Source organism: Takifugu rubripes, chromosome 7 (genome assembly GCF_901000725.2).
Source record: "Takifugu rubripes chromosome 7, fTakRub1.2, whole genome shotgun sequence".
NCBI lineage: Eukaryota > Metazoa > Chordata > Actinopteri > Tetraodontiformes > Tetraodontidae > Takifugu > Takifugu rubripes.
The window spans coordinates 10,004,833-10,017,642 of NC_042291.1; the positions used below are offsets into that span (position 1 = coordinate 10,004,833).

A 12,810-nucleotide genomic window follows, 5' to 3' on the forward strand; every position below is an offset into this window, starting at 1 on the left:
TCACCCTTTACCCCTTCTGTAACACTTCATATTCTCTCCCCCCAGCTCCGCCTTTCTGTCTGCAAAACAGACTATCTCTGTCTCCCTCTGTTCTTCTCAGTTTCTATTTAGCACACACACACACGCACACACACACACACACACACACACACACATACACACACACACACACACAGACCCCAGGGCTTGAAAGAGGGCAGGACCGACCACTCCCACTGTTCTTTTAGTTCCACGAAAAACACAGATGAAGAGAGACACAGACAGAGAGCGGAAGAGCAGGGAAGCGAGAGAGGGAGAGGACAGAAGAGGAGGAGCATAGCTGCGCTGAAGCCGAGCCCCTCTGTGTCTCAGCGCGCAGAGTGGAGCAGACGGCAACAGCCACACAAACACACTCCCCTCTCAGTTACATGCACAGTCACACACACCGCTGCTGCCTCCACTGCTGCCGCCGCCGCCACCATCTCCACCACCACCGCCGCCGCCACCACCTCCTCACACACGCACAGTGACGGCCGCCGGTCGCAGTGGGAAGCGAGCCTCCAGGGAGAAAGCTTGAGAAGGAAGAGAAAGGGATTGCATGGGGAAGAGAAGAGAGTTGAAGAAGGTGGATCAGGAGGGATTTTCCTATGTGTGAGTGAACGTCTGGATAAGGCTATCCGCTTCTCCCCGAACACAAGGAGTTTTTACTGAGGCTTTTTGTCTTTTTAAGACTCGTCCTCCACACCGGGCTCCAGCAATATCCACCTATCTATCCCTAAAGAAAAACAAGGAATGAAAGAGAGAGAGTGAGAAAAAGGCAGTCACAGCTCCAGCTTCCAGACCACCCTCTCTCCTCTTCCTCCTCCTCCTCCTCCACCTCCTCCTCCTCTCCGGCTCCACATCCATTTGTGAGTTCGTCGCTGATTCAACTGTCTTCTGAGGATAGAGCAGATAGAGTGTGTTCTTCTGGATCCAGCTGAGCTCACCGGTGGGATCACGGGTCTCATCTGGCGTGAGAGGAAAGGAGGGAGTGCGAGAAAGGGGGGAAAAGAGATAGACAGGAAGAGAGGAAGAGACGGAGAGCGGCAAGAGTAAGAGACGGCAGCAGAGAAGAAAAAGAGTGAGTCTGGTTTTTAGAGCGGAGAGCGCAAGAAACCGGCTACAGGATCCCATCTATTACTCCCTCCCCTTCTTTCATCTCTTTCTTCAGTCCTTTCCTTTTAATCTCGCTCCATCCTTCTCTGTAGTTTCTTGGATTGCCTCCCACTATCGTTCCGTAATTTGCTTTGCCTCACCATCCACCTCCTTCTCACTCAGCCCCGTTTTTCCTCACCGCCTCTCGGGATTCTCTCCGTCTCTCTTTCCAGACGCACAGGTAGAATGATTCTGAGAGATTGCTGCTGAGCTCCTAGACTAGTAGACAGACTAGCCTCCCAAGTAATCTAGTTATCTCTTCTGTTTCCCTCAAACATCACCAAGAAGGAGAAGAACATTCTCGCTCTATCCTCCAAGATTGGAAACAGTCACCTTAAGGATCCAAGCCAATCCCTGTGAGCGAACATTCCCAGCCTGTGAGCTTCTTTCTCCAGCCTCCAGGAGCTTTGATTGGATTGCAGCTACATGGGAAAACGTTTGGAGCAGCAGCAAATGTACCCCCACTACACCTACTACTACCCCCACTATCTCCAAACCAAGGTAGGGTGGTCCTTGACATTAACCTCACAGATGCATTGTATTATTTTCTCAAACCATGTAAAGGTTATTTTTTCCTAATCACCTCCCTCTTTAAATGTCACGATAGCCCTTGTTTGTATGTTTTATATGTTTACTGTGTGACTCGTGTGGTCACTGGGTCTAATTTTGAGGTCGGTGGCACATGAAGCCCCTTCTTTATGGTGAAACTGCTTAAGATGCTAAAATTGCCTGGCAGGATAGCTGTGACATCATCACGGTGTCCAATCTCTCCAGCTGTCTCCGAGCAGTGAGCTATTGGTGTCAGCCTTTCCGTTTCCCTCCACACTGAGCTCTTGTCTCTGACCTGCTGTCCCTGACCCACCAGCCACAAGTTCAAGTTCAGGACATGAGGCCCACCCTTCCCTTCAAACTTGTTCGCTCTCCTAATTTGTTCCTTTCCTCCCACGCTACCCCAGCATATACGCAGATGCACGCAAATGCCTTCAAATCCAAAACCTTCCAGTTTTTATTCACTCATCAAGTGTTCTACTACACTACTACATTTGTTTTATTTATCTATTTAAAATAGGAGCACATAGCAGCACATGTTCACTTTTATCCACCATCAGGAGCAGAGATGGACTGCATGAAAGCCCCAATCGATCGCTGCTCCATCCTATCACCCAGCTCGCCACTGCCTTTGTCTACCATGATCCATTTGTTTCTTTCGGTTTCCGCCATAGCGAGCTCAAGAAGTCGGCAGGCTCGCAGCAATCTTTATTAAAATGTGTGTGTAAGTAGGCAAAAGAGGTGGCGAGAGGCAAAGATGAAAGTGTGAGAGTGGGATGAGGATGAGTGATGCTGTTTGGTGGACAGAGTGTGGGAGGCATAGGTAAAAATCTGTTCAACTTTAAAGCAAGCCTCTGGGATGTTACCTTTCCTAGAACGAGGTTCAGCTTTTTGAATACAGATGATCAAGTCAATTAATATATTGCGAGTGAGAAAATTTGCTGCCTTTTCACAACAGGAGTTCCCATCACATGGTGATTACTTACCAATGTCCTTTAATATTAACATTAAGAAAAAAATGATGATAATGAATTGCCCATGTTCCCAATTGGGTTTTTTGTTTGATAAATGTTAAAATAATAGTAGCTTGACTTTATTGTCATTTTCAAGCAAACCCGTCACGTTAATTAATCTGTCTTTATTATATTCTGACAAAAAAAAAGAGACTCCTCTGCTTTAAACATACATTATCGACTTTTAGCAGCTCCTCGGTGTCGAGGAAATAAAAGATTTCCAATTAACTCAGAGATACATTGGCAAATGATGTGCCAAAAAGTCTTATCTTCTGATCTCAGGGCAGCATCCATCCACATCTAAGAGCTGTCTCCTAATCAGAGTGGGCTTCAGATTTTCAAAAAGAAAACCCTGTTTTAAGTATTTTTAAAAATGAAAGACAATTCAATCCCACTTGTCTCTGTAGTAATTATGTTTCCTTTAACTGATTTAATTATAGTAACAAAAAGAGAATTAGTCAGGTTTTAAGGACACAGCACATCATGTTGAATCATTCAGTCTTAAATTTTGACAGTGTTTTTGGCAGCACGTTCATCATTAACTTTGCTGCATTCATGCTGCATATTTATAGAAAATGTTTGCAGATGAATAATGAACTTTAAAGGGAATTGCTTTTCTTTTCCAGTAACAAAGGCGCAATATTTCAATCAGGCCTGTCAGTAATCTATTACATCACTGTAGTAACAACGATGTAATAGATTGTCGCCTTTGTTGTGTCAGTAAAAATTACTACATTTTTACTGACACGACAATGGCGTCGCGCTCGTATGTGTGTGCAGTTGCCACCGTGTCACAGGACTTGCACCATGATTTATCTATATTGGCTCAAGGTCATCTAATTTCTCTTCAGTATCTGCAACAGGCATCTGGCCCAGACATCCCTTTATTCGGCACACTCCATCCATCCCTCCATCCCTCACTCTCACCAGCTCTCCCGCTCTCCCTCTGCCGTCAAGGTCAAACCAAATTGGATCTTGCCATCCCTATTGCGGCGGTTGCATATGTGAGGGTGTGTCTTCATATATGCATCTAAGAATGGGGGGGCTGTTGTATGCATTCGTGACTGTGCATGGCTTCAGCAGGTCAGAGCCTCAGCTGAGCTTGGGCTCAATATATATTTGCTCATTTTGTCTGTAAATGTGTGCGTTGTTTCCTGTGGTAATGTGTGTGCGTGCATACCTGTTTGCACACTTGTGTGTGTTTGTGTGTGGCCTCTGAACAGTGACCCTCTCTGCCTGACCCCATCACAGCACAGCTTGCTGTCATTAAAGCTCTCTGGGTCCCAGAAGAACAATTCAGTTGCTCTCTCTCTCTCCCTCTCTCTCTTTCTCTGCTGTGTGTGTCTGTGTGTGCATGCATACGCATACACGCTGGGGCCCCATAGTTTAGTTATACATCTATATGGACCCTGACGACAGCTGAGTGTTTGATCTGTAGATCTCTAGCTTCAAACACAAGTGTGTTTGGCTGTAGCCACACAAAGGTGTCTGTGAAGGCTTGGGTTGGCCAGCAGATTTTACACACTATTCTCCCATGGAGATAAACCCCACCCCCACCCCCACCTCTGTAATTTTCTTCACAAATTTGATTGGAGATGGAAATGAGGATGCTGTCTTGTAGAAATCAATCACATATTAAGCATTTCTGTGTGTATATCGGGCTCACAAAAGCACACATGTGCCTCTCCTGTGCATAATGGCAGTTATAAAATAACTAGCTAAAACCAACAATGCTCAGCCAGATGACAGAGTGCACATAAATACGTTGCCATTAAACAGAAAATTGCTCTTCCTTTACCTCTACAAAAGAGCACAGGTATGGTTTGTGAACATTATCATGTAGGTTGGAATAGCGAGCTCTCTTATTTAAGGTTTTCCTCTTATGGCTGTGAGAAGGCTTTAAAGGGATCAGTGGAATAGTTCATGAAGTTTCTGCAATTTGGTTTAAAAAACAGAAGCAGTGGATGCATAGCAAAGGGCAAAGATAAATGCAATTGAAATTAATTGGCTACTCTAATGCGCCCATTGTTGTGAACGTGTGAGTGTTATGGTTTTGTCCTTAAATGTCAGCCCAGTGATGTGTGTGAACTGGCAACCTATCCAGGGTGTACCGTGCCATTACCAGGCCCATTATGACTCCAAACATGTGAAAATGGCTGGATGGATTTTTGTGGATCATAACTGTAGTTATCGATCATTATACAGTACATTTTAACCTAAACTCGCATATGCCTTAAACCAAAAGTGAGGGTTCTGGATGTAGCAGAGCGAATCATTAAAAAAATCCTTTTTTTCTCTCTCTGATGATTGTATCAAGAGCGCGATAAAAAGAGAAGCTGTAAGGAGAAGAGTCACATTATCAACCAGTGGATCATTGGTTTTCTGCAGATCAGTGTGCTAATATGCTCAGTGGCACATGAGGAGCTTTAATTAGGATAACGAGAAGCAGCATTCAGCAGATATCAAAGTAATGACACATGCGGACACGCCCGGACATCTAAATAGAATATTCCGTCTTCTCAAAAATGAGCTTTTCACATTCAATTACTCACTATTATGCTCCAGATAAGTGCAGTCAGTGGTCGGCTCAGCTGTGATCAGTAAACAGCAGCGGCAAAGAGGGACACACACACAAGGTGGAGATAATGGCTGTCCAAACACAACAAGGACACACGCACGATGGTATAAATGCTAAACTCCCTTGGAAGTGCTCTTTTCGACCTCCCTTTATCGCTTCCTTCTGCACTTGCTCTCTCCCCCTCCCCTTGTCAAACATAAAATACTTGTAAAAAGGTCCTCATAAGTTATGCCGCACACACACGCACATGCGTGTGTAAACAAAGGCATTCATAGGACAGCGTGCATCCTGCTCTGGCCTTCTCCCCACACACTGTTGTGCATCACTCATAGGTTTACAACACCGAAGCTGATATTGTTGCTGTAGAACCAGACATTCTGTGTAAATTTCAGCCCCACTTTGACAGCAACATATCCAAATACGGAGAGCCTCCGTGTGTAACTTACTGCTAATTCCTCTCCCAACACACTAATACTCTTCTTTTTGTGTTTTTTTTAATCTGCCTCTCCCTCTTTTTCTGCCACTCTCCCACTGTGTTTTGCACCCTTTTTCCCTCTTTTACCATCTGCTCACTTTGCCGCTACCAGGTAGTTTTCGCTGCTTAAAAGGAACTCTCTTAGCATCCATATATGTCCATTTGTTATACTATGTGGGCTGTTCTATTTTTGTCCCAGTACAGTAGCAGACACTGACCAGTGCCTTTGCTGGGATGAATGAAAATGCTTTGTAGGGTCAGTGCTTGCACAGATGGGGTGGAAGCGGCTCACCCCAGCCATTTTTGTCATAGTAAATACACCCAGGAAGGAGGAAGAAAAAGAGATTTGAAGGGAAGCCGAGTCAGATGTGTCAGTAGGAGCGCAGACAGTAACAGAATTCAAGAGAGAGAGAGAGGCAGCGAGGCACACAGGTTCTGGGAATTATGGCGCTGCTGCATTTTTAATAGTAGGCCACTTTGTAGCAACCTTTGTCTAATAGATTCTCTGCCTCTTAAAAGCTCACACCCCCAATAGTTCCCCCACGGAAATTGCTCAGGCCTTAGCCATCCCCAGACCGAATGTAAAGGCAGCGTAATTGATTTCCAGTTACTGCGTAGACGTTTTACATAAAGATCTACTTTTACTTACGTGAAATCATCAATTATACTGCTTGTTGTCATCATGAGCGTCTGGAATTCGTCGCACATAATGGCCATAGAATTTCTTTGCATTCCATGGAATGCATTATAAAGGCTTTTTACTGAGGTGACCTTCATTTAATCCTGATGCAGTGGCTGACTCTGTACTGAAACTGACTGAAACTTCAAGCCTGAAGGAAACTTTTGAGGAAAAAAATACATTGCAAATGTTAATAATTATTTTCTGCCATTAAAACGGTACTGTATTTTATTATAATACAGAGCAAACTGCAGTCGACCTTCCTTTCCACTGGTTTTGCTATCACATTCCTTGTAATATTTATCTTGTAATAAAGCAAAATGACTTCAAATGACCTATCAGGCTTAAAAACTGGTTTGAATTTAGCTTTAATTAGCGCACATTTTGCGATGCTCACTAAACACAAACATAATATTTTGCCACATGATTAAATTATTTTCAGCGCTACTGTAATTGCCAGTCAGCGAATGGCTTATTGTGATTACATAAAAAGGGCGTCAGGTTCTTCGGGCTGTGAACTCGACACCAGGGTCCACAGACATTATTGAAAAAAAATGACCTGAGGGATTTCCTCTCGTATGTCATCCCTCATCATAGTTAGGTGCTGCTTCTTTGTGTCTCGCTCCATTTTCATGCAGGTCAGAAGTTTTAAGGGGAATTTCCCCCCTGAATACCTTTGAACACCACAGTTAGTGAGAATCAATGGCTGACCTTAAACACATTCAGGTGTTTTCTTTTTCGATTTAATCATTTATTCAAGTTTTTTTGCATTTCTTTTTAAATCCTTGTAGGTTTACAACTATTTCTGGCTTAGGCATCAAATCTTAATGGAAATATCTACTTTCAATGGAGCATGTGTGAAAAAGACAGCACTGACATTTGCTGGCCATTTCGTGGAAGGAATGCGGCATTTTAGTCCTTTCATTGTAGTGTAGTTGATAATTTACATCTGTTACAGACGTTGTGACATCATCTGTTAGTTAGCGTAAAATCGCAACACAATTCTGGGGGCAGTGAAGGCTTTACGCACAATTACCATTAAATACTTGTATTTACTTGTTAAACAAAGTGTCAGAACAGATCAGAGACCTTTAAACCTGGAGCAGAGGACATCAAGTTGATTACCACCATATGCACCTCTCCATACCAGTTTAAACTGGAAATTCTAAACTTTCCTGTTGACTCTGCCCAGTGGTCATCTAACTAAATTTTACAAGCTTTTTCAGCCATTTTGGAGTGTAAATAAAACAAATGACAGGTATTCATAGTGCCATTGCTGCATTCTTGAAAAGCTCTCTTGCACATACTGTCTCACCTTATCTTTGTTAACCACTGTTAGATCTTTGTCCCTTCCAGGCATTTGCAAACTCCCGGTATATGTTTTATATATTTATTCTTTCAGAAATACTGGGAAGAGCAAACTGCAGCCTGACTGTGTCCCTTTTCCTTCTCACGCTGACAGAAAAAAACAGTTTAACGTATTTACGCTGCCACACAGTTTGCCCTTACAGATGGTTTTAGTTGGGTTACAGACACACTCTTGTCCCTGAGCCAGAGGTGGCTGGCTGGGTCGAACATCTCCTATTCCCTGCTAATGAAATCCTCAATAAAAACCCTTCCTGCTCGCTTGATCCCCACACACAGACACAGACACACTCACACACACACACACACACACACACACACACACACGTATACTGATGTGCACACACACAATCCAGAGCCCTTGTTGAGGATTATCCACAGAAAACACTCCTTTGTTGGGTCCTGGTCAAATTACTTTTCTGAGCAGTCTAAAGTTTTTCTCTGTAACTGTGTGTGTGTGTGTGTGTGTGTGCTTGCAGTGCGTACAGTATACGTGTGAGGAGATATGCATGCATGGGTGTGCTAACATTAAGCAGTTGCTAATTGCAGGAAGCACATCCACAGCGAACTTTATCTTAATGACACTTGAACATAAGTAGTTTATATTATGTCTTTTCTTGCATGCCGTAATTCTGAAGATTAAATTCAGAAAGTGTCATCCCAGCATATGTGCTGACTTTAAACACATATTTGTAAGTGCAGTGATTTATGTGATGAGACGGAAAAGTTTTTGTTGTATAATGAAAGTTTGAATATGGGTTTGTCAAATTGGAGAAATAACCCGTGATCACTTCTAACATGTTTTCAAAGGCAGTAAAATAGCTCAGCAAGCAGGGTGTAATTAATTTGTTAAAAGTGTATTGGACATGATGTGTGAGAGAAGAGGGCACTCCAGATGTGCCCCAGTAATTGTTTGCAATTTTGCTTATGAGGCAACTCTGGCTGTAGGTGATCCATAAAATTAGCCCCAGTTGTTAGAGTGGAATAGAAGCAGAGCTCTGAAAGGCCTGCCAATTAACTGTCTTTCTTTTTGCTATTTCCTGCTGCACAAACTGTTGTCCATCCCTGTTGACTGGACACAGATTGCTTAGCTCCTTTCAGCTTTAGTTCATTCGCACCACCGGCTCTCCTTGGGGACATACCAGTCTTTTTGGAAATGTGAGAGAGTGTGTTGCATTCAAGTACAGTTTGGTGTGTGAAGGCGTGTGTGTCTGCGTAACAGACAGGAAATGTGCGCCTGTCTCATAGTGGGTTGTGTCTTAAACACAGGGAGCAATAAAGAGAGTATCAAAGTGAGGGAAAAGAAATAAAGAAGTAAGGCACGTGCGTGTGTGCTTGTGCACGGGCAACCGTGAGTGTTATGGAGGCAAACTAGCTCTGTACAGTAGCTTTCAATGGAGTGTTGATTTAAGTGGAAGTGCAGGGAGGAGATGGGATAAAAGGGCCGACTAGATTAGGCTGGCACACACTACTGAGACATGCTGTACAGCCTGGCCTTTCAGTGCACCCTGTAACGAGGAGAGCGTGCGTGTGCTTGCGTGTGCGCGCGCCCGTGAGAGACGGAAAGCACTAAGGACATACATCTGTGTGCCACCGCCGCAGAGATTCACTCTGCCGCTGGTACTAGCACAGCTATACAATAATGCAGCACATTAGCAGAGCCACTGCAAAGCACACCAACAAAAAAAACCCTGCTCTAACATCCCAGCAACATTTTGTGCTTGATATAGTTCAGGTTACCATGGTGCCACAGTGATGGAGAATGGAGGCGCTATGGGGATCCAGACTGTTTCTTGAAAACAACAATGATCCATTTACTATTCCTTTGAAGCTTCACTGTATAGGCGCTGTATGCACAGCAATACCATGAATTAGGGTTTCATTTCATGCTTTCACACTGCCAAGCACTGATGCAGAGGGTCTTCGGGGTATTCTGGCTAGATTTACCAAGGATTCCATCTTGTATTATGGACCAGCATGTAAAGATTTCCTTCCTAAATTACACAGCCTCCAATATTTATATTCTTAAAGGGGAGTGTGCGATAATATTAGTCTTGTGAGCTCTGGCGCCATATAGCCGTGGTTAGTGTGGTCAGCAAGAGACTGACGCGTGAATTTTAATGGGATTCCTGGTTAAAAGGTGAAATTCTCATGGAACTCCTCTCTTTCTCTGCTTTTGTACTTTAGTAGGAATGATGAACTTCTTGATTCGTTCAGAGTGTCTGAAACTGATAAAACGGGGTCTTTTTATTCTGAAGGAGGCATCGCTGCATCTGGATCCGCCATAAGGGGACATGAAAAATGTCAATAACTGACAGGCTGAGCAACAGTTTTTTGATAAATTACCATCAACCTCATTCAGGGAGGAATTTAATTACTCTTTTTAGTCTCAATTATCATCAATCACTTTGCCAGCAGTGATTTATCTTTCAGGAGGGGCCTCCTTTGAAGCCTCAAGACATTGGTTTTTTTTTTTTTTTTTTACTTCACCATTTCTACCAAGATGAAATAAGGCCAGTTTTGTTTCCAGCTCCAACTTTCTATACTCCAGTTTTTACCTCATTGGTCTCTGCATACGAAAACATTGAAACTGGTTGTAAATGGTGGAGGTGATTCAACTTGAAGGGACAAGATGGCTGCTTCAAATCAAATATTAAAAACAAATTCCGCAGCGTTTTGACTGAGGTTAAATGAGCTGCTGCTGCGCTCTTATTGCCAGTGTTTATGCAATATCATTGTTATCATGCTGTGGCTTAAAAAAAAAACACTGTGGCACTGTGCCATATTTTACATGATCATTCTGAGCATTTAGCGAAGCCTCAACTTAATAATACTTTTTCCACCCTCATTCAGAGCTGCTTCTGCTCAACTATCATGCTTTTATTGGTGCTGACTCACTGGATGAGAAAGAGAAGGAGCCATTAGTCTGCTACTTGTAGTACAGCAGCAATCTGCATATTTTATTGATTTTACCTCCTGTATGAATAATTAATATCCCCGGACAGTTTCTCCATGTGAATATATGTTTGCATTCTTCTATGTACTCTCTCGGTTGTCTTCCTGTGCACTGTATACTCTGCATATCTAAAAGGTCAGCGTCAGCCATGTTGAAATCTATTAAATCTTAATTCGTGCATTAGTGCTGAAGCGCAACGGTAGACGCCGAACGTTTGTGTAACGTGGGTCACATTTTATAATGATGCACAATCAAAACAACAGGAAAAGGTGAAAAATGATGCTACCTCGGATGCTGCAAAAGATTGGATTCTAATCTTTTACAGTGAAACCAAGGATGAAAAACCTAACAAATGCAAATCTAAATAACCCTGCTAACAGTTTATCTGTATTATCTGTGCTCCTCTTCCCTGAACCCGAAGAGAAAAGACTCTTTGGACGGGAATAGACGTGGAGAGGGAGAGGGAGGGCATCTATCAACTCTTGGATTAGATGCACTGGAGGACAAAGTGCTAACTGTCACACTCATACCAACCCTAGAATTATCCTCTCAGCAGAGGTCCGTCTGCCTCTCTCAAGAAGGAGTCACTGATGTCGGGATGTTCAGTGCAGTCAGAGACCAACGCGTTTGGTCCAACGCAGCAACTTTTATGTATGTGGTGTTTTGTAGCTGCAGTGGCTTAGATCATGTTCTGTGGAGAATACACAGGAGTGCACATGGGGGACACTCAAGTTATGCAAGAAAAGGGAAAAAATAAACTCTGTACGCAGCATCACACAGGAGATATGAAGTGCAAAACAAAAAAAGAAAGAAACAACCCAGCTTTTCAATTTGCATAAAATATTCGTGTGTCTTAAAGAAGCCCAAACTGAATTTTAAAACTGTCTAACCTGATTTCCTCCCATCTGCGGATTTGTGTGCTAGTGCATCCAGATACAGAACTTTTTGAAGCCACTCGTTTGCCCTTCTCACAAACAGCACTTAATAGCAATTAAGACGCGAATGATGGCGGTGAGAGCTAAAGGACTGCACTTGAACAAAGTGTTGAGAGTCACCTTCCACGTCCCATCAGTGCTGGAGCCACATGCAGTTTCCTATTGCTTACCTCTCACTGAGAGGAAGATGTAGGACACACGTGCTGTAAAGAAAAACAGCTCTAACAGATCTAATTTACTGTGTTAAATATATATATATAAAAAAAAAATAATAGTGGGTTGAGACCCAACAGTGTTCCTAATAAAAGTAAAGAAGTGGGAAAAGAAAGAAGGAGACTCCTCCCTACTTTCAAAGCAGAGCCACAAGCTGTTGGTCTTAGTCTGCCAACCTAGCTCAACTTCCAGACACGGATAAACCATGTGTGTGTGACTGTGTACATAATTCATATGCGTAGCCAAATCAAGATCGTGAGATTACCATAGCCAGTGGCGAAGAAGAGGAATAATGGGAGCAAAAAACGGAAGTGAGGATATGGGAAAAATAGTCGGAATTAGAAATAACGTTCCAGGTTACGGAAGTATGTAGTAGTTAATATTCAGCTCACACTTACCTGTTTGCTTCCATATGTGTTTACATAGACGATCCTTCAGCCTCCCGACTCCTCTCTCTTTCTGTGCTTTTCTATTTCCTTTCAATGCTTCCCCTCCCTCCCTCTTTTACTTTCAAGGAAGGGTAATCCCTCTTGTAGCTAATGTGCTGCGACATTTCATGCCACAATAGGATTTGGGAGACACTATGTATTCTCGTGGTGCTGGGGTCTGGCTGATAACCCCACTGTCTCCCTGATTTTGGGCTGCAGCAACTGTTGGGCAAGTTTTTATCTCACTTTGGAAATCTAATTCTCAAGGTGGAAATGCACTTTACTATTACAGACTCTGAGGCTGCACTCTGGGAGTTCTCAGCAAACCAGATGCACAATATCTCCCCCCCAAAATATGTAATATTTTATGATACATAGATTTGACATGATATCATCTCCTCTGACAGATTCTTGCTGTTCTGATATCATATTGGTTCACACAGGGT

General features: G+C 43.1%; 1 protein-coding gene across 7 annotated transcripts in view; it reads left to right on the forward strand.

Annotated features, from left to right (window-relative positions):
• Positions 1-276: 276 nt before the first annotated feature.
• Positions 277-12,810, forward strand: part of LOC101066789 (RNA-binding motif, single-stranded-interacting protein 3) — a 75,758-nt gene continuing 63,224 nt past the window's right edge. Inside the window, exons 1-2 of one of the 7 annotated variants that reach the window (XM_029838292.1) lie at positions 277-1,354; positions 1,459-1,674. In XM_029838292.1, coding sequence (XP_029694152.1) covers positions 1,600-1,674 — 75 coding nt within the window. In that variant the 5' untranslated portion in view covers positions 277-1,354; positions 1,459-1,599. Of the gene's footprint in view, positions 1,675-12,810 lie in introns of all 7 variants that reach the window. The other 6 variants (XM_029838293.1, XM_011605439.2, XM_011605438.2 and 3 more) reach the window with 6 other exon arrangements.